Raw genomic sequence first — 22,513 nt, 5'->3', positions numbered from 1 at the left:
TACTTGTCAAATTAACCTTCCAGTCAGAATACATCAAGTGAACTGAAAGATGTTAAGAATATACATGCTCTAGCAATCTTATTATATTACACCATTTTAGTGTTTTAAAGCAGGTCCTCAATATAGGATTCTTTTTCACCCTTTTTGCCATTAAGTGTACTTCAATAGTAAAAAAATGGGCTTTTAAGTTTCCATTGCTGTTTTGAAAGTTGATTCACCAGTTTCTCTCATTTCATCCCACCAGTTGCATACAAAAACATTGTGATATTTTTAAAAACATCACTGACTAATGAGAACTGCCTCTAGTCATTATTCATTCTTGGTTTCCATGCTATGCTTTTACCTGCTTCTCCTTGCCTAATGAACAAGTATGTTGGGTTTTTTCGGTCAGGCTTTTAATCACCCTCTGTCGTGGATTTTATGCTGTTGAGAGGTATGTTATTTTGCTCCCTGCTTTCATGTTTCGCCATGCTGTATCTGCTTTCTCCACTCGACTTTTCAGGACATTTCGTGCCCTGCTTAGTGAAAATTCACTTCCAGACAAGGCACTTATCCCCCCCCCCCCCCTGGTCTGTAGAGTACTGGGTAAATTTTGTTGAAATAGCAGGATGTGCTCTCCAGATGGAGCAGCTGTGGCAGAAGTCAGACCCAAAATTAGCACAGTAGATCACTGTAACCATCCTGCTTTCAGCCTCATTCCCACCTCCATGATGTGCTTTTGTATAGGCCTCATGGACTCTGCAAGGGTGTCACCGAGTAAGTGTCATTGTAGGATGTGCTGAAGATCTGCTATGTGAGCCTCATTATCAGTGATTTAGGGTGTTAATACTGACAGGAGTGGTATAATTTTTTTTATTGCTCACAGAAGCCTCATTTATTTGAAGCATTCTCTATGCCGAAAACCATTTTCCAACACCAACATTAAGAAAAACCACTGCTTGCTGACTTTGGTGCTGAACCAGCTATCAGCCACCAGTACTGTCATGAAGGCCATAGGTATGTTAAACTCGCAACTAAGCCTATGACCCTCCAGTCCATTATAACTTTGCCAGGAACGTTTCCAAAGGATTCACTTCATGGCCTCGTCCCACAAATCCCCATTCTCCTTCAGCAAGCACTCACTGGACTGTCACATTAGTCTGGGCCAAGCACATCATGGACTGCAGGGGTTAGATCAGAGTCCAGTACATGGTAACTTTGATCTTGATGTATTACAGATATACCAGGGATTTTGAAGTCCACACTTGACATATGAATACTGTACAGGGAAAACCCATTATGCAGTTGGGTTTTGTTGGCAAAAAACAATAATAAAGTGAAGTATCACCAACTGGCACTGTTATAACATGGGTTCAGTGGGGATGCATCAAGAGCTCAGCTAAGGTTACTCTTATGTGACTTCCCCTGTCCTTACCAAAGTCCAAATCCAACCTAACTTAAAGCCCATAACCACCTAAAACACATTGCTGACAGAAATCACACAACATGAAAATGTAACATCAGAGTATTTACTGATGTGTAATAGGCCATCCTCTCCAGGGTCAGAGGACATGCTCAGGTGTTGATTGCTGGTGACTCCCTGTGACTTCTTTCTCATTTACCACTTGGACCAGGAAAAGAGGCAGCCAATATGAACTTGATGGAGGGGGGTCTGATCCTGGCTCAGGAGTGGGTGATGTTGAGGGAGATAAATGGAGGTCTTGTGCTGACAAGAGATGCAGAACATCATAATAACATTAGCTCTCATTCCAAAATGTGACTGACATGAGCGAGTAGGAGAAAGGATGGTTAGCAGGCTCTGGGAGTGATGGATAAACAAATCAGTCTTGGTTGACAGTTGATGATCAGGATATACACTGTGTGTCAAAAGACTCTGTTGTGACCCTTACCCAGGTGAGGCAATGTCTGCCATGGGAGGGTGGCTGCTTGCTTCTGGTTGATGGATCTGCATGACCAAACAGGCCAAAGTAGAGCTGCAACAACAGCAGCCTCACAAACAGACAACAATACACAGGGAATTCAGTACCAAGCTAAATTTTCCCCCATCATTATTTCAGTGCAGGCCAGTTTTATTCTGGGAAAGGGTGTCAAAAATTGAAGATTGTTATACCAGTAATATGCTCTCTGGGACATCATGTGCCAGGTCTCCTTGTACAGTATTTTTAATGTTATAATTTAATGCAGGCAGGATAAATGTGCTGCATTTTTTGTGGTGATTTCATTTGTGATCCTGAAGTATAATACTGTATATTCCTATTTTTTACACTGATTATTTTTGTGACCATTTGACATCATATATATCTGTTTTTATATATGCTGTAAATTCAGGAATATGTGATGCAGTTTAGTACAGAGTTTTGCATTCACTCGTTCAGCAAGAGTACATCATATTGATTTGTTCTTGCTCCCACCAGACAGTGACATTCAGCTTAATAAAGATTTCTATCTATCTGTCTGTCTATTGCCAGATGCCTCAATCCCGTTTGGGGTGGCCACAAACAAATCGCCTCCACATCACCCTGTCCCCCGCCATTTCACTGCCTTGCTCCCAACTCACACCCCCCTCTCTCATATACCTCTCCACCCCATCCCTCCATCTCATCCTCGGCCTCCCCCTCCCTCTTCCTCCCTCCACCTCACTTACATAAACTCTCTTCGTCAGTCTTTCACCCTCCATCCTCTCCACATGGCCAAACCACCTCAGTGTGTTCCTCATAACGCTTCCTATCACATCCACATCCACATCACAACGCTCCTTTATATCCTCATTTGTCAGCCTGTCTCTCCATGTGACTCCACAAGCTTCTCTTAAATAACTCATTTTCACTGCTCTCACTCATGACTTGTGTCCTTCCAACAACATCCAAGCTTCACTTCCATACGTTAGAGTTGGTATCACAATATTGTCATGCAGTAACTTTTTCACTTCCATGCTCACTTCCCTGTTTCTTATCACTGCTTTCAAGGAACCAGCAACCTTTCTTCCCTGCTGTACCCTTTCAAGCACTTCACCCTCCAAACCTCCATCCTTACTCATCACACTACCCAAGTACTTAAACGTACTCACATTTTCCAATTCCTCACCATCCAACCTCGCTGTACATTCACTGACTTCACCTCTCTCAAAGACCATCACTTTACTCTTTCCTACGTTCACCTTTAGATTCCGTTTCTTACACACTCTCCCAAACTCATCCACCAAGCCTTGCAGCTCCCCTTCATCTTCACTCAACAACACAGTATCATCTGCAAACAACAGTACAGGGAGTTTCCAAACACTATCCTCTCTCACCAGGGCCACTCCAACATCCACTACCCTACCTTGTACCTCTTTTATTACCCCATCCATGTACAGATTGAACAACCATGGAGACATGACACATCCCTGTTTCACCCAACCTTCAAAGAGAAAAATTCACTTATTTCACCATCCACATGCACTGCAGCCTTAGCACCATCATACACACTCTTCACGGCATTCAGCAACTTCCCATCTACTCCATATATTCTTAATACTTTCCACAATCCTTGTCTATCCACCCTGTCATATGCTTTCTCCAAATCCATGAAAGCTGCATACAACTTTTTTCCTTTCTCTAGAAACTTTTCCACTAAAGATCTAAGAATGAATATCTGATCTACACAACCTCTTCCCTTCCTAAAGCCTCCCTGTTCTTCTCCAACTAATTCCTCTGTTCTTTCTTTAACTCTGTCAATAATTATCCTACCATACACTTTTCCTATTATACTAAGAAGACAAATGCCCTTATGATTACCACACACTTCTTTTTCCCCTTTTCCTTTGTACAAGGGAATAATTATACCTGACTTCCAATCCTCCGGGACTCTACCTTCCTCCCAGGCCAATCTGCACGTCTTCCACATCCATTCCCCCATGCTTCAGCATTTCACCACATACTCCATCAATTCCTGGGGCTTTCCCCAATTTAACATTCTTCATTGCTTCCACAACTTCTATCCTTCTGATTTCTTCCTGTCTTCTTACCTCCCTCCTTCTCTCAGCCATTTCCCAGCCACTTATACTCACATTACTTCCATCCTGTATGTTAACCAATTCCTTAAAGTGTTCTCTCCATCTGCTCACTTTTTCTCCCTTCTCTACTAGTAATCTACCATTTTTATCTTTCACTCCCCTGCTAACCTCTCTTCCACCCTGTCTTACTCTCTTCACCTCTTTCCAGAACATATTCTTACAGTCCCTCCACTTTACACTCAGATTCCTTCCAAATTCCTCATCCATTCTCTTTTTACTCTCTCTTACTAATCTTTTCACCTCTCTCTTTCTTTCTACATGTAACTCTCTCTTCCGCCTCTCAACTTCTTCCACGCCCCTATTTCTCATCCATTCATTGTATGCTTTCTTCTTTTGTGCCACAGCCTGTCTCACCTCTTCAGTCCACCACGCTGTTCCATGCACCCCCCCTCCGTCTTCTCTTACCCCCACACACCACATCACATGCTGCACATATTTCTTCTGTAAATATCCTGCACACACCTTCCACGTCCCCCATCTGCTCCAATTCATATTTGCCCAATCGTTCCTTCACTTCTCTTATACTTTGCCTTTTTCTCATCCTCTTGTAACCTTTCCACTCTCCTTGCAACTACTCCTTCCTCTCGTCTTTCCCTTCTTCTATTCCTCCATCTTTCTTGGATCCTAATTGTGGCCACCACCAAGTAGTGGTCAGAAAGTCCACTCCCCCAGTAAAGATTTGTAGAGACTATTTGATGGTCATACTGTACTGTATCTCACCCCTTCATTTTGAAAAGTCTCTTCTAAGCTGAATACAATAATCTGGAGGTGGCATAGATAACATATTGATAATGTTCTCTGAGTGAATGAATTAATACTGTACGAGAAAGAATTTCCTTAATGTCCCCATCACTTGCTTGTGTGTATTTTATTGTTGCTGCCTCCAGACAGTTTTATTGATTGTAGAAGTCACTTGTAGATCCTGAAATGTTAAATGCAGCCTTTATTACCACTTCATTACCAGAGGGGTCTCCTTAAGTGAATAAATCTGACAATACGTGATCATCTTGTGTTGATTAATTGTGACAGTAGAGTATCATTGTAAATTAGCTGTCTTCAATTTAGCACAATCTGAAACTAGGCATTAAGCATATCATTAGCTCATTCAGCTTAGGATAGACTCTTCAAACTGTTTTTAAAGTTTAAACACAGCCTTACTAAACACCCTTAGATTATGAATTGCCTTTTCTAAGTTGAATAAATTAATCCTGCAGCAGCAAAGATGAACTATGAAAATTACCCAGAGTCAGGTGTTTAAAGTATCATTATAATGTATGATAATGTATCATTTTACTTTTGTATAATTTATCGTGTTATTGTTACAATTTATCATAATATTCCAAATTTTTTCTTCATAATTTACATCTCCCATAAAGTATATTTGTAATTAATGTTTCTCTCACCGTGCTGGTGGTTCAGATGAGAAATGCCGTCCCATCAAGGAGGTGGTGGAGTTTCCCCCTCGTGACATCCTGGTGCCCAACTACTACTACCGCAACCTTCTTTATGTCTCACCAAAGGATCTCAACTTTAACAACAGACCTGGTACGTGACAGGGAGGATTTGCCTATATACTATATCTTTCTGTCCATGTGTTATTTATATCTGTACCTGTCTGTGTATCTATCTAGTTGTCTGTGTATGTTAATTTATCTATCTTCCAATGCTGTATTGTCCCATTAAGACCGTAGGGGCCTTGGACAAGGCTATTTGGTCCTGGTAGTAGAGGGAAGAGTGGCCAATTGCTCTCTCTTCAATGGCATCGTATGAACAATAAATTCCAGCCACTCTTGAGTGAAAGGTGGCCAAGTGCTTGCACTTGAATGGCATCGTATGAGCAATAAATTCCAGCTTCTCTTGAGATGCAGACCCTTATGGATCACATCCAGCTGGAGGACCTTAACTTGCTTGACCATTGGGCATCTGTTTGGTTATATGGGTAACACTTGGATTTGAAATTGGCAGTAATCCATTGGTCCGGTTCTACCAGAAATGATGACTGACAACAAAATTTTCCATAGTGCTAAGTACAAGACCCAGCCCCCAGTAAAATTTGAAATTAAGTACCCGGCACAGTTATGGGTTTATGGTTTTATATGTCCCTTGTTTTTCTTTTCAGTAAAGCACCACAGTACTTGCAGCTGCTGTCATTGTGTCAGCTGAGCAGTACTAACTCTAACAGTTTGGTGGATTCCTTGTCTAATTTTACTAATTTCAAACCCTAGGCAGCATCCAGTATAGTAAATGGTTTCCTGGGCTTACTAGGAACCATATGGCTTATCACTAAGTACAGAATCACCTGAGGTGTGTTAATCTTAGCCATATTTATGGGAAGGTCATAAAGTTAGTATGGGCATAAAAAATTAGTCTATATAAAGCACTATAAAGTTATTTTGTACTTATGTACTTACTCTTTCCTTGATTGTGGATCTTACAACACCCTGTCCTTTGGTAGGACAGAATTAGAATGATGGTTATTATGAAGATGTTAAAAAGTACAGAATAATGTTGTTTTTCAGGGTCAGCACGTAATATTGCTGTGAAGATCCAGTTTATGTGTGGTGAGGATGAGGATGCAGCTGCCGGTAATATATTTGGCAAGTCTTCGTGTCCAGAGTTCACCACCGAGGCCTACACTGCTGTCACTTACCATAACAAGAGTCCAGATTTCTATGATGAGGTCAAGATCAAGCTTCCTGCTGTTCTGGGAGACCAACATCATCTCTTATTTACCTTCTATCACATCTCATGTCAAAAGAAGGCTGAGGAGAAGACTATTGAAGCACCTGTTGGCTACACGGTAGGAGGCGTGGACATACAGGCTAGACTTTCGTAAATTTCTGCCCGTCATATTTAGTTTAGGGATTATTAACAAAGGGTGGTCCACATATTGTGCCCTTTGCCTCATAGGTCATGAATTATCATGTGTTGCAGGGACATTTGACCAAGTGTTTCCAGTCTCAGCCCTGTATTGTTTTCTGCATCCTATAAGCCTTTTTGTGCTTTTATATCATGCACTTTTTTTTTTTTTTTTTTTTTTTTTTTTTGGCCATTGATTGCATGGATGATTATTAATGTCATAAGGCAGTCATCCCCACAACACACCTAATTTCTCTTGGGTGAGTGTTGAGGGGCACAGTATACGGATCACTTTGTATTTCGTATTTACTCATCAGCCATGCTTTTTCAGCGTGAATAATTTGGAGGTAAGCATCATGAACTAGGACTATGTCATTGGAGGGAAAATTCCACTGTAAACACAGCCTGATGAGGAGGGTGTATGTGAGTGAGGTGGAGGGGGAGGGGGAGGCCAAGGATGAGATGGAGGGATGGAGTGGAGAGGTATATGAGGGAGGGGGGTGTGAGTTGGGAGCAGGGCAGTGAAATGGTGGGGGACAGGGTGACGTGGAGGCAATTTGTTTGTGCCCACCCTGTATGGGATTAAGGCGTCTTTGCAATAGATAGATAGATTTTTATTACCTGTATAATGATCTTCCTCTCCCAAAATCTCACTGGGGAAAAGAGTCAGCAGGATTCAGGAATGAAACAGGAAAATATGAGGTTGGGAAAAATCTGACAGCAGAGTACCCAGTTAAATGAACTGTACGTTTATGCACCTGTCATGCTGGTAAAGATTTTTGTAATAGAAGTGGAATTGTTAACCCTTAAAGACTGCAAATCTCCCACCCCGACTATCCCTTCAGCCGCCTTTCAGGTCTGATTTTTCAGCATCCACCAAGGTAAATTTTGGTGTTATAGATTTCAGGAGCTTGAATTTAAACACCAGAAAATGTATATTTCACTCTCATATGTCTAATGCTTACCACACTATCAACCATCATAGATAACAAAAAGTCACTCCTTGCGTAAGAACAAAAATAGGAAAATTTTGGAAAATATATTATTTTCGCTTACGTGTCAAGTGGGGTTGGTGGAGGATTAGTGCCCCTCCCTGTAAAACAATTAACTCTAAGCCATTGGCCACCCCGTTTGGGATACATGGCGTCTGGCAATGAATGAATGAATGAACTTTACAGAAATCAGTCAATATGAATTATGTGGCTAGGCATGAAACAAATTGAAGGATTGAACATTAATGTAAAAAAATATATATACAGGTATATGTTTTTTCAATCAAGATAAATATATATACTGTATTCAGCCTGTCTCCGATCATCAGTATTTAAACTGATGCCTGTCAGACATTGGCCTTTAGGGGTTAAGGATTTAAGTACGGTTGGGCCTTGCATCTGGCGTTTTTTTATCTGCCGGTTTCGCATCTGGCGACAAGTTAAAAACTCCAAAACCCTGCTTTTTGGGGGGGGGGGGGCATAGGCTTCACAGCCTGCTGTCATGGCCCAGCAGTCCTCCTACATACCATACACCTCTACATGTCACCACTTCAGCACTAACACACACCGCCCATATTGAATACATGCTAGGGCTGTCTCATACAGGACTGGTGTATTGGTATTAGTGGGGATATTTATACAACATCTCGGCTGGTCTTCTGGTAGATCAGTAAAGCCTGATTTAATGAAATTCAAATCCTTAAACTGTTCCCTGCCCAAGCGGGGATTTGTACCTGGGTCTGTTAGGACTGCAGGCCACCTCTCTACCGATTGAGCCACCGCCTCCCTCGCATCTGGTGAGATAGCCTCGCATCTGTCTGGCGTTTGCCAGGTGAAAGTCCGTGTGCATCCAGCTTAGCACTTGGTGGCCATCTTGTGATGATGCCATTGTATACACCACCACTCCATAGACCACAGCTACCACCTTGCCTGATTAGTTTTTGTGCCTGTGTCTCGTGTTTGGCGGTGTTCAGCCAGAACTTTTTGCGAAAGTTCGATTAGTTATGATTAACTTCCTTGGGATAAAAGTCCAAGTATATGTAAAAAATATGTAAAAAAGGATTGCAAAAGAGGTAATTTATTATGAAGACTTACTGTACGTTTGTAGTGGCTGCCAGTGTACCGGGATGGGAGTCTGCTAACCGGGGAACACAGTCTGCCAGTGATGATGGAACGGCCACCCAGCAACTACCCATATATCACTGCAGACATACAGCTGCCTGGCACAAAGTGGGTCGATAACCATAAGGGACTCTTTACTGTGTGTGTAGAAGCTGTCTCTTCAGTTCATGCTCAGGTAAGAGTTCCTTGAGAATTTAATGAAAGAATGTAATACATTGAAATGGTATGGATGTATTAACAGAATGTACATAGACAGGGCTCCAAAGAACTTCTTTGAATTTGAGAGTTAGGGTATGGTAATGTTGAAAGAGCCAGATCTTAAATGGTATTGTAAAAGAAAGAATTACAGCATAACTGTAATTTAGAAAGAAGGGAAAGATTGGTGTTTGAGAGTGAGAAAAGTATCTGAGTATGAAAGCTTGGAGATGGTTCCCCTGTTGGGAGATCCCTAGGAGGGAGCAAAGTTTTGGAAATGATGATGATGATGGAATTTATGTAGTGTCTAACAGATGGACACCTGTTGATATAGTATACCCACTAATGTTTAATAATATTCAGATTAATCCTGCATCATCCTTGAACATGCTTGGGGTTTCATTTACTCGGGACTTATCTTGGAAAGATCATATTACATCTCTTGTAAAATCTGCTTCCAAGAGATTGGGTGTGCTAAGCCGACTCCGCTCTTTCTTCACCCCTGCACAATTGTTGACTCTATACAGGGGTTTTATCCGCCCCTGTGTGGAGTACAACTCTCATGTGTGGGGAGGGTCCCCACATACAGCTCTTCTCAATAGGGTGGAGTCAAAGGCTTTTCGTCTCATTAACTCTCCTCCTCTTACTGACTCCCTTCAACCTCTGTCTCTTCGCCGCACTGTTGCATCTTTATCTCTTTTCTATCGCTACTTTAATGGTCACTGCTCCTCTGAACTGTCTGCTTGCATTCCTCCACCTCTACGACGGGCGCGTAGCACCCGTCTGGCAGCAAACTCTCATCCCTTTTCTGTCCAACTCTCTAATGCAAGAGTTAACCGTTACTCCCAGTCTTTCATTCATGCAACAGGTCAGCCCTGGAACTGTCTCCCTCTGTCTGTATTTCCTCCTGCCTATGATCTCCAGTCTTTCAAACGCAGTGTGTCCAGGCATCTCAAAATGATCGGATCTTGAATTTGGCTCTCTATTGTATTTTGTTTTTCTCTTGGAGGGAACTGTTACTGCGGGCTCATGGCCTTTGGTTCCTTCTTCCTCACATTAAAAAAAAAAAAAAAAAAAAAAAAAAAACTTTTCTCTTTGGATGGTACGTTTGAGTATTTTATTAAGACTAACCACCCAAAATTTAATTCATGTGAGAGTTTTCGTAATAGCCAAAAGCTTAAAATGCATTGTAGAGTTACTTTTTTCTACTTTTGGTAGACCTGTACTTAGGAATATCGGATAGGCTTACACTAGATAATTTTGTTCAGTTGAGCAAAATCCTAATAGTCAGATGGTCAAGGCACTCCAGCCATAAATCTTAGGGATGGTTAGAGCTTCATCCTCATCCAGTGCCTCCAGAGGGAGCCTTTAGACTTGCAATGGTGAGGTGGCTCTTAGCCTCCATATAGAGAGGTGTTTAACTGACCCAGTGGTATACAGGTAAAATAATTTTTCACTCTGCCTGTTTATCTCAACCAGTGTGGCCACAGTGACTTAAACTCAATGCTGCACCCATTGTTGTAGGTCAGGATGTGAGAATCCAAAAGGAAACATCACAGTATAGTATGTGATGGCCTTATTTACCTGTACTGTATCGTAAACTGCAGTAGTGAGGCAGCTTGAGGCATCCACCCTTAAGAGGTGTTTATCTGACCCAAATTTACTGTATTTTCGTCTTTGCTCACCAGGACAAACACCTGGACCGGTTCTTTCATCTGTGCAAGATGGTGGAGGAAGGCAACATTCCAGCACGCATTGGGGAAGCGAACATGGAAGCGGAGCTGAAGAGAGCGTTAGTATATTGACAACAGTGTCCGGATTCACAAGCGAACCTGTGATTAATTTCTTGCTGTAACTGTGATTAAGTTTTTTGGGAAGGACAAAGAGAGTGCAGAAACTTTACTTGTTTCCATTTTTTTTGCAAAAATAGATCTTAGCAATTAGAGAAGATTTATCTTAAATTATGTTGCTTTGCAGGAAGGACAAAGAAAGGAGAATGCAAAATCTTCCCATGTCTCTTGTTCTTCTTGCAAAAACAAATCCTACTTGTGATGGGAAAATGATCATATGTTTTTTGTGAATCCAGGCACGGTATGCTATTCTTAATAATACTTCTTGAAAGCTGAGCATGTAATGGAGGCATTTAATCTTTTCAGACTGAGGACATTATATATATATATACAGTATGCAGTATTTATCATGATACTACCAGATTATAATTATCCAGTTTAAGTTCCATAGTAGAAAATTAATGACCACTGTATCTAATCACTATACTCTGAGAAGTCTGTCATAAGGTGAATACTGTAAACACTCAATTATCTGACAGAATTCAACCAAGCCCTACACTGTTTAATGTGAAACGCTGGATATTGCATAGTACCCCCCATTGGCTCAATATTTGATGTCGAGCCAGATATTGCATTACTATCCATCTTAACTCTCAGTCTTAAAAACTTTTTCATGAGAGAAAGATGAAAATGAAGCATAAAATTCAATAAAGTAATGGTACAATACAGTAATACAGGAAGAGTAATACATAAACCATGCCGGTTGGCTACTGTTCACAAGCCGATTAGTACACCTCGATGCCGGATATTACATACAACCACCAGTTACGCCCTGTTTCGGCGCCAGATATTGCATAATTTCACCAGATACTGCTTTAATAGAACCAAGCCAGCAGTGCCAGATATTGTGTTGGGCCAGATATTGCGATGACGGGTAATTGAGAGTTTACAGTATTATGATTTGGTGATAAGAATGAAATTGTACATGTATCAAAAAAAAAAAAAAAAAAAAAAAAAAAAGTCTGATCTTGCATTAGGTGGGGGTATCCACCATCCACTTACTTGATGTAGTAAACCATAAGGTGATTTTACATCGAAGAAGCCAAGTGTACTCCTGTAGCAGACATTTACTTTGCCAGAATGGTTGACCTTCTTGCACAGGGCATTAGTAAGGACATACAACCCCATAACTCCTATAACAAAATGCTTTGTGGTAGCACCAGGGAAACTGCTATCAAGTAGAAGAGCCTACTCATTCTAGCATGGTCACTGGTCTCTAAATATAAGCATGATATAGGCGATATATTGTGTTCAGCAGGGGACAATAGTTTCCTTTATTTTCATTGGTATAATATGCAAGAAAATGCAGATCACCACCTTTAACCCCTTCAGCCCAAGGACATCTTTTAAAATTATTTCTTAGCACAGTACCAACAGATGATTTTTTTTTTTTTTTCCCATTTAAAGAGAGATATCATTTGATGAAGGAATTAATCAGGGTTCTGTTTATATTTCCTAAAGTTTGTGTGAGGACATTTAACCCATCAGTGGTAATTGAGGTTTTCGTCGTATTTCATAATCATTACATATTCTGTGTACGTTTAGTTTCTTTCAGATTCTTGATTAAAAAAGAATACAGGTTCAAAGGTTCAAAAGAATGCTGATATCCCAGAAATGTACATCACTATAAAGTGTACATCATCCTTACCATTTCCAATTAAATTTGCTCTAGGATGAATTGATTACATTGTCAGTGTGTTCGGAAGTAACAATTATTCCTATATGGACAGTGTTGACCAGTCTAGAAACTGACAACTCACCGCGTTGCCTAAACTGATTCATTGTCACTAGACCCAATATTTGCCCTTATTGTCAGATATAGAGCTGAATAATCTTTTGCTTAGTTACTAAAAAATTTGGTAAGTTTGCAGTTAAGTCTAAGTGTATGACTAAAGATGCAGCTCAGTTTAGATTCTTCTTAGTTGTAATGGAGGAATCCATTTTAGAAGACACTAAATTCTCTGTGCCCCCATTTTATTGCACTTTTACTTTCTTGTTCAACTTCCTGTGATCTTCAGTTAAACTCAGTAAAATATAAATTAACTTTTCTGCAGGATGAATGAGCTAGTGAACTGTCATGCTGAACCATTGGTGCGATTTCTGCCTGTTCTCCTTGACCGTCTGTTTTCTTTGTTGGTATGGCCGCCAACCCTAGCTGGCCAACTTGTCAACATTGCTCAAGCCTGTTTCCACACTCTTGCAGCACTTGTTGGACGTGTCTCGGTGAGTATATATAAATATATATATATATATATTGGTGGTAGATAAGATAAGCCTCTTCAGTCTTGAGGTGTATAAAAAGAAAAGGATGATGATATTGTTTTGTTAGAGAGAGAGAGAGGGAGAGTGGAGACAGGTTGATTTGTATATTGGCAGGATGAAACTTGAAATCAGGAAAGGAAAGGCAAACCCCCAATTTTTGACGTCATTATTGAAATACTGTACTTGGTGGAGAATAAAAGAGGTTTGTCCATACAATCTTGTTGTTGATTGCATTATGTATAGTAGAAAGCAATTTTACCATTTCCATTGTTTATCAACACAAAATTCAACTCAAAACAATCCATTGTGTCGTCACTGTAATGCAATTTTTTTGCACCATAGCAGACCTGTTCACCTCATGCACATCACTATCACAATACAAATAATCCTTCAACATAACTTCAACAGATGATCTGTAAAAGTTCCCAACTTAACAGTAATGTTGCTCTTATTGATCCATCACTTCCATGGTCTTGTAACACCTTTGCAAAAGTATGATGTGGTGTTTTGGCTGTTTCACGTGATTAATATGAAAATGAGTTCTGGTAGGAGTTAAAGAGCACCTACAATTGTCTTACGTGCTGTTCTTTGTTTTTAGTTTGTATTTGACAGTTGTGTGTGAAATTTAATTTGTGGGATTTGTTTTTTATTTTTATGTATCATTCTAGCTATATGTAAGCAGTGAACTGCAATATTACAGTGACAGTCAGGTGCTGTGATCAATCGGTCACTCTTTTCTCTGTTGTAGGCTCTTTTGGATTACAAGAATGACCAGCATGGACGCAACAGCATCCTTCTGTCTTACGTGGCATACCAGTCCACTCTACCTCACCCCGATGACTGTCCTGCCACCCCCACTGCTGCCCCACATGGTTCATCCACCTCCCAGTCCCACCACCGTCACCATCATACACACGCCCATCAACCACCTCAAGCACCTGCATCTGTACCCACACACAGAAAGTACTCCAGGTAAGATAGTGCAGCACTGTTACCTGCATTACCTAAGCTACCATAGTTATCAGTATCCTAACTTTTTTTTTTTTTTTTTTTTTTTTTTTTTTTAATGTGTCCGACTCTGGGCATAGGCTTCACAGCCTGCTATCAAGGCCCAGCAGTCCTCCTACATACCATACACCTCTATATGTCACCACTTCGGTGCTAACACCCACCGTCCATATTGAATACATACTAGGGCTGTCTCATACAGGACTGGTGTATTGGTATTAGCGAGGGTATTTTTGCGACATGTCGGCGGGTCTTCTGGTAGATCAGTAAAGCCTGATTTAATGAAATTCAAATCCTTAAACTGTTCCCTGCCCCAGCCGGGATTGGAACCTGGGTCCGTAAGGACTGCAGGCCACCTCTCTACCAATTGAGCCACCGCCTCCCCCAAACCAAACCATCTATTTTAACATTACCTAATCAATTTGTTGCCACCCCTTTGGGATTTTGATGTCGGCTGTAGATAGATAAGTAGTTTACCATTAATAATATGAGAATAGAAAAAAAATATAGTATTTGAAAAGTTGTGCTGTAATCTGTAACATGAGTCCAGTACTGTACAGTGGTGTTTTTCGTACTGTAGGAGCAGCAGCAACCCCGACCTTGGACTTGATGTTGACGCTGAAGTTGGAGGACTCTTTGCCCGCGGCCTTGACAGAACCAACTCTATGAGAACAGGTACCAGTCTTATCAGTCATCCTTATCTTTTCTTTCACTAACTGTATCTGATCAATATTGCTTCATTGCTTAGTATAAACATGAAAAGCTGATGCCAAATACTGAACTCTGTCATCCATCATTGTCTCCATATTCATACCAGTATCAGTTTATATGACTATGCCATCTTAGTACACTCCTCTGCCCTCTGACTCTTTTTTCTTTATTTTGGCCTTAGATTGTCATCTCACCATCTTAAATACTGAGTTGTAACAATTGATTCATACTAGAATATGATGCTAATCATGAAGAAGTGATATGAAAGAGAGGTTGAACCATAGACACAGAGCTGTTTGACAGACTGCAAAAGGAAGAAAATCTAGGCAAAATTAAAATAAAAAGAGTATACTTGGCTTCACTCTACATTGTCAATTAATATTTTTTTTCCTATCCAGTCCATGTGACCCAGATATTTAACCCCTTTACCCCTGCTACTTTCCTGCCACTAATTCTGGTCTTGGATATTCATCATGGACGCATCTGACATTTCAGAATACAGCTGCACAAACCTTCTTAGATCTGTTAGACTCCAAATTGCTACTGAACTCATATCCATAGTTTTAAAGATATTGGTAGCTGTTTAAAAGATAGTAGGAATCCCAGCCCACATCATACCATCGCAATTACATGTATTATAGGACAAAGAGAGAATATGCGATTAGTTCTCTTTCTTTCCCCCTTGTCTCAAAGGGAAATCCCCCATCCCCAAGGGGGAGAAAATGATAGTCAGCTAATGCTTTGATACAGTTCTGCCACCAGCCACTTTTGCTAAGGTGGATTTGAGCTTACCACTGGCACCTGATGAAAGACTTTACAATAGTGCTGTACTGGATTTTATTTATTTCAATATTTACTCTTAAATAAGTAATACAGAAATGTATTTTTCTTTTCATGCCTCATAGAAAGTGACGATGAGCAATTTGTCATTGGAGGTAAGATTGAAGTTGTTTATTACTTTATAATATGACTAGCAGAATTGTGTACAGTACTTTTACTTAGGTTGATATATACTTTGCCAGCTTTACTAACAGTGTATTTAATTATGTGCATGTACTTGTGTCAGTGAGCATTGACGGAGCCTTAAGTAAAATACATATGCTTACTAGAAAGCAAAATTTGGTCACTGTGCCAGTTAAGAGGGCACAGTGGAATAGTAAGCCAGCTTTTACCCCTTGCTGTGTCTCTATAGAATATACAAGTACTGTCTTATTACTTGCAGTGTACTATGTACCAAAATCAGAATAGAATCTAATGAGGTTCAGTGTAAATTAAACAGAACACACTTTTTTTTTCTCAAAGCCTGAATGGAGATTTACAGAACCAGTGGCATTATTGTATGTTTCCCCCTTTCCATGATGGTGGTCTTGTGGTTAGAATGCCCCAGAGTGGTAGTTATGCTATATGCATGTGTGTGATTCGCAAGAAGTGAATGATGGTTTTCAGTGAATGCCACCAAGGAAAGTAGGTTGGTCATCTACTCCTAATTACTCTGGACTGATGTCATAACCTAGCCCCAGGCCTCTACAACTTGAGGGGGATAATATGGGACTGGGTGTTACCATTACCATGTTATTCCCTTGTTTCAGGCAGCACATATGAGAACCTGTTAAGCCTGCAGCGTTCAGGAGGAAGAAAACTGACACACGAGGAGATTGCACTCCAGTGGGTTGTGTCTAATGGTGCTGGCCGGGAGAAGGCACTTGCTAATTCGTGGTAAGTTTCATCGTCGTCTATGCATATCAACACTCAAAAGGAGTGTAGTATTGGTAAACCAGATTAAAGTAAATCTGACATGCTCCCAAGGTTATTAGTGTGGATTTGAGATGTAAAAATATTAATAAAAATACATATTGAAGTTGTAAAATCACACAGGATTTATTTATTTATTTATTTATATATTTCCCACATCTCAAGCAGTTCATATATTCTGAGAGAGTCAGTTATTACTCTGTGCTAAAACATCAGAATTTGTTTCATGGAAGGGTTGGGTATAAAATAATTTTGTCCAAATAAAAGGAAGAAAGGAGTGAATGTGACTGAACTGGAGAATAGTAAGAGATGTACTTATGGTATTTGAAAATAAAATCGTAAAGTTGAGTTGGAATAGTACTGGAGAGAAAGAAAGCTGAAACTGAAAATCATGCAGTTTTGAATGACAAAAATACCACACCAGTATTAAAATGAGTGTCTGACTTTATATACTGTATTGGTGTGTTATATCCTTAGAGCTTTGTTATGAAATATTATTAGGTCACCGGACAGTGAACTAAAAGGACACCTTCCTTTGTAGTGAGAGAACATTTAATGCCTCAGCGTGTGGTTCCCTGCTTTAAAATGTTCTTTTTCTTGGTTGATGTTCAGGTTCTTCTTTGAGGTTATGATCAAGTCAATGATGGAACACCTGGCCAGGACTGGGGGCCAAGACACACCTCGCAAGCTGAGGTTCTCACATCAGTTTGCTGATGATGTGCAGAATCTCACGTCTTCCATCACTAATGACATCATTGCCCATCACAACAAAGATGTCAGGGACATCAGGGTAAAAACTTATTGTATTTTTGTAAAGATTGCTGACATATGATAAGGGCATTTTCTTTTGCTGTTGTTGGGGGAGCACGGTAGCTCGGCGGTAGGGTGTCGGGCTCGTAATCATGAGGTTGCGAGTTCGCGCCCTGCCCGGTGGCTGCTGTGCTGGGAGGGGTAGCGCTCTCCTGTAACCCTAGCAGGGCTATATGAGTTGATGAGGTCTAGCTTGGGGATTAATCCATCTTTTGCTGTTGTCTTTGTAGGCAAGAGTATAGCACTGCACCATATGAGAGAGATACTCAGTTGCTATCATTTATGTTTGCAGATCATGCAGTCCACTGGTACTGTGGACAGAGTATTAGAGCTACAAGGTTTATGGTATATTTATTTAATTTTTCTGTATTTAAATATAGAAGTGTAGCCCTATTCTAGTCTTTTTCAATTTATGGGGCCTGTTATACAAAGTAAACATATAAACCAGTGATTTAAATTTTATTGAAGGTTGGTAATCAAAATTCATGCACTGGGAGAACTATTGAGTATAGTAATATTGGTACTTAGAACAGAGGGTGTAAGGCTGTTTTATTTTTTGCAAATCATAGATGGTCAACAAGTGGGCTTGTGTTGTTTGTTTGGGAATTCTCTCCTCTGTGTATGTAATTGCTGAAGATAAAGAAACAGGGAAACTTTGGCAGGAATTCTGTAGCCTACAGTACAGTGTATATATATATATATATATATATATATATATATATATTCCATTGCAGTACTATACAGTAATCAGCATTACTGTACTTCTAATTCACTTTTTCTTCTTGTTTTTCCTGTTTAGTTTGTCCAGAACATAAATAGTAGTTTGGCTTTCTTCCTGTGTGACCTGCTGTCTGTGATGGACCGAGGGTTCGTGTTCATGCTGGTACAAAACTACTGCCGCCAGATGAATGGGAAGATCACCTCTCTCCCAGATGCTGGACAGCTCATCAATCTCAAGGTACAGTTAACAGATACAGAATACAGTGTTGCTATATATTTTAATTCCACCAGGCCATGTACTGTACTGTTATGTAGAAAGGTATGGGTATGAATTTTATTTCCTATACTTGATGGAAACATTAAGTACAGAAAAGATGGAATGAAGCAAACAGCAGCTGGAAACTGGTAAAGGAATACTGGTGATAGATGAGTCACTGGATATTGTGGTTATAATGTGCAACCTTGGTGATGTCATCAGTATAGGGGGCTGTGCCAAGCGGTGCCATTGAAAGGGTGCATAGTGGTTGGAAAAAGTTCAGAAAATTGTTATGCATCCTGACATCTCAAGTGTTATTGTTTGCATTAGGGAACATATTTGGTACCTGTATTAAAAGTGTCATATACATGTCAGTGAAACACTGGGTTTATAAGAGGAAGAAATTATGAAATAGGAACAAATGACATGAGAATGAGTCAGTGGAAATGTTGAGTAAAAACTGGATGATGGGATATTCTCACATAAGCGGAGAAGATGTCTGGGGGTGGAAAGCATAAAAAAAGTAAGTGCAGTAGAAAGGAAGAGATTGAAATGGTTTGGACTCTCGGAGAGGATGGATCAGAGGAGTTGGATGTGGAAATGCAGAAGTATAAAAGTACTGTGCTGTTGATGGAGAGGCAGATCAAGGAAACCTTGGGAGGAGGTGGTGTGTGCTGAATGCAGGCCAAAAAATGATATTAGAGAGCTGTCACAGAACAGAACAAGATGAAGGATTGCTAGTAGGTGAACCCATCTCACCCTTGCAACATAGAAAGCAGTGTAAAGGCAAAAATGATGATGATTTAATTTTATGTGGGATTCTTGTTTTCAGAAAAAACATAAAAAGAATTAATCATTAGGAAATGCCAGATTAAATGCTGTAGTTAGTTTCATTGTGCTAGCATTGTAGTCAGATGTTACAGATCCATATGTTGTCAACACATTGATTGTGATTGGAAATGTGATGCAGAAAGATGGTGTAAGAGGCATTGTTAGAAGCAGTATGACCGCTATTTGTGTTATTATGTTAGTAGTGGTTTTGTAGGAGTATTATACTACTGATACTTGCCACCTTTAACATGAAGAATTCAGGGGAGTTTGGTGTATCTGTTTTGCTGTTTGTGCAGTTCTGACATTGATAAAAAGTCGTATGATATGTCATTCAATGTGCATTTGTTATAAATCAGGAAGATGCTGATGTTCTTTGAAATGCATCATTGACAAGTATGAAATATTGTGTCTTACTCATGGTGGAACTTAAAAACATGTACAGCCATCACTGAGTGTCAGATGACTTCATTGTCAGGTATAGGTTGGCAGAGTACAGTCGTAGTATAGTTGTAGTAGTAGTAGTAGTAGTATTTGTAGTGTAGTAGTAGTAACAGTAGTAGTAGTTGTAGTGTGGTAGTAGCTAGTAGTAGTTGTAGTTGTGGTGTAGTAATAGTAGTAGTAGTATTCATAACCTCAGGCTCATATGAATGTGAACCCAGTGGACTGCAAACTGAGATTGTTCCTATGCAGCAGTCCACCATTATCTTTTGGGGGGATGTGAAGGTAATTTGGGAATTTTTACGTAAGTGGGTAGTGGAGCCATATGGTAATATAGGTGTCATCACATAAAGGTGTCCCTCTCCAATACAATCTCTTGTAGTAATGATAAGAAACATGACCTAGAGTATTGATGCAGTACAGACATATATTTTTGTTGAATGGCATTTCTTTGCACTGGTAACCAAAACACTGGTATGGCTCTCCCATGTTTTAATGTTTCATTTTCCATTTTATCCATAAACAGTACATTTTTGCTCTGGGGATGTTTGAGTAGGACTGTTATCAACCAGATTATGTTGGCTTAAGTAGTGTAATGTGAACACTGATATATTTCTACATTATCGGTATGTCATATCCATTTACAACAGTTTGTACTCAGAGGTGTTGAGGAGTCATTGTATTAATTTTATCCATCTTATCATCGCAGCTGGACTTCATTCGCATCGTGTGCAGTCACGAGCATTTTGTGGCGCTGAACCTGCCCTTCTGCACACCACTCTCAGCCATATCTGCTCCATCATCTCCCTGCCCATCTGTATGTTGCCCTGGTTATATGTTGTTTTCTCTTGAGTACATTCTGTTGATAGGACAGCTGTAGTACATGTATTCTGTTTCAGCTAATGCCAGATGCTTTTATTCAGCTGAGAGTGAGTTACATGAACTGAGAGTGTTAACCTTTTTAGCGCAGTGAAATCTTTTATACTCTGTCAGTTTTATTCAGCTTAAGAGACCTTTTGAAGTGTAGAAGCTAGATATGGTGTTGCCTTTATTAGTCCCTTACTCCTAGGTGCCTTTCATGAGCTTAACAGAGTTGTCTTTATAGCATCAAGAATAAAAGTAAAAAGACCTTATCAAATGAAAGGAGTTAGGAGAAATTAGTAGAAAAGAATGAGAACGGGAGTGACGAGTTTTGATAAGTTAAGAGGATGACAGGGAAGAGTATTTTTGCAGCATTTCGTAATAACCCCACAGGATAGCAAATTTGTTAAACATTAAATATGTATTGGAAATGCCCTCATTTGTGAACATCCATATCTCAGCCTTTTTTGGCCTGAGACGACTCTTCCTGTTTTCTACATAATGCCAACAGTGGTTGCCAAGAGGGGTAACCTTTCTTCTGACCAGATGACTTTAGTGAAGGTATGCAGTGAGAAAATATTGTTTGTGTATTTATGATTATTGGTCATTATTCCATTTGTGGGAATTACATTTACCATAGAGCAGATTTACTATTTCTCATGACAGAATAATAATATAATGTGAGCAGCCCCTCGGTACATGCACCCAGTTCAGTTAATGGACACTCAGAGGCCAAACTTGCTAGTGCAGCACTAAGTTATAAAAGTGACCCATCCACCTGTGATCTGTTATGAGCGACATTCATCAGCATTAGGCCAGGAAAAAACATAGCATGACTGGCAGGTTTACAGCACATGCCAGGGTAACTGAAAACTCATGGGACTATTCTTATTGGCATAAAAATCTTTTCAACATGTTTTCCTTATTGCTTTACTTCCCATATTGCACCTTAAAGTATGGTATATTATTAATGTGAATTTTATATCAGTGTACAATAGTCAGCATCAGAAACACATCATAATTGTCATCCAAACCTCTTTTTCCTACCTAAAGATTAGGTGAGGTAGGATTCAGAAAACAAGGAAAGAGAATACACACACACAAAAAAGGAAAACTATCAACAGTTTGCTCAGTGAAAGGAGTCAGATACTTATTCATACACCAGGAAAGCCCCTGGACACCTGACTCAACCTTGAAAACCTATCATCATCTTGGCTCTTTCTCGACTGCAGGTGGGGTGAGGTAGGGTACAGAACGACAGGAAAAGGAAAAAATATAATAATGAGAGAACTGTTCAGCAAATGGCCACACACTGATTCATTCACTATTCAGACCTCCAGAATCGTGGCTCAACCTGATAGAAACATTCACTGTTTGAGCCCTGAAATCCATGCACCTACTGTTAAGCCTAAACATCTGCAGATTTTTTTGGTGTTTTTCTTTGAAAATGTGCTTCACATTAGCTACCACATAGAATCAGTGTGGTATCAGTTGAATTTATATTTTCTTTTGTGTTGTGTTACAGATTGGGTCAACTACAAGCCAGTCATCGTTCATATCAACAGTGTTTGGCGGCAACCGCAGTGCATTCATGATTCTGTCCAGTTCATTCCGTCGCCAACACTTCCTGGTTGGCCTGGTTCTCTCTGACTTGTCTGCTGCGCTAGAAATCAAGTGAGCAATAACCCTGTGGCCTTAGGGATTAGTTTATTTACCATCTATCCATCTTGTGACAGTTTTATTCAGCTAGGGACAAACTGGAGGGCTTAGATATAGCATTAATAAACCCCTT

The 22,513-nt window shown here is 40.0% G+C and overlaps 1 protein-coding gene across 1 annotated transcript in view; it reads left to right on the top strand.

Moving 5' to 3' along the window:
• Zir (dedicator of cytokinesis) overlaps nt 1-22,513 on the top strand; it is a 79,687-nt gene that overhangs the window by 21,680 nt on the left and 35,494 nt on the right. The window contains exons 12-24 of the mRNA XM_080277998.1: nt 5,474-5,599; nt 6,574-6,854; nt 9,014-9,202; nt 10,911-11,014; nt 13,127-13,295; nt 14,083-14,306; nt 14,923-15,017; nt 15,959-15,988; nt 16,643-16,769; nt 17,418-17,595; nt 18,415-18,573; nt 20,570-20,677; nt 22,247-22,395. Coding sequence (XP_080134124.1) covers nt 5,474-5,599; nt 6,574-6,854; nt 9,014-9,202; nt 10,911-11,014; nt 13,127-13,295; nt 14,083-14,306; nt 14,923-15,017; nt 15,959-15,988; nt 16,643-16,769; nt 17,418-17,595; nt 18,415-18,573; nt 20,570-20,677; nt 22,247-22,395 — 1,939 coding nt within the window. The remainder of the gene's footprint in view (nt 1-5,473; nt 5,600-6,573; nt 6,855-9,013; nt 9,203-10,910; nt 11,015-13,126; nt 13,296-14,082; nt 14,307-14,922; nt 15,018-15,958; nt 15,989-16,642; nt 16,770-17,417; nt 17,596-18,414; nt 18,574-20,569; nt 20,678-22,246; nt 22,396-22,513) is intronic.

Source organism: Coenobita brevimanus, chromosome 71 (assembly GCF_032717465.1).
Source record: "Coenobita brevimanus isolate Jiangsu-jjx chromosome 71, ASM3271746v2, whole genome shotgun sequence".
Lineage (NCBI taxonomy): Eukaryota > Metazoa > Arthropoda > Malacostraca > Decapoda > Coenobitidae > Coenobita > Coenobita brevimanus.
Note: the sequence above shows the minus strand (reverse complement) of the source record. Positions and strands in the feature narration are given on the sequence as shown.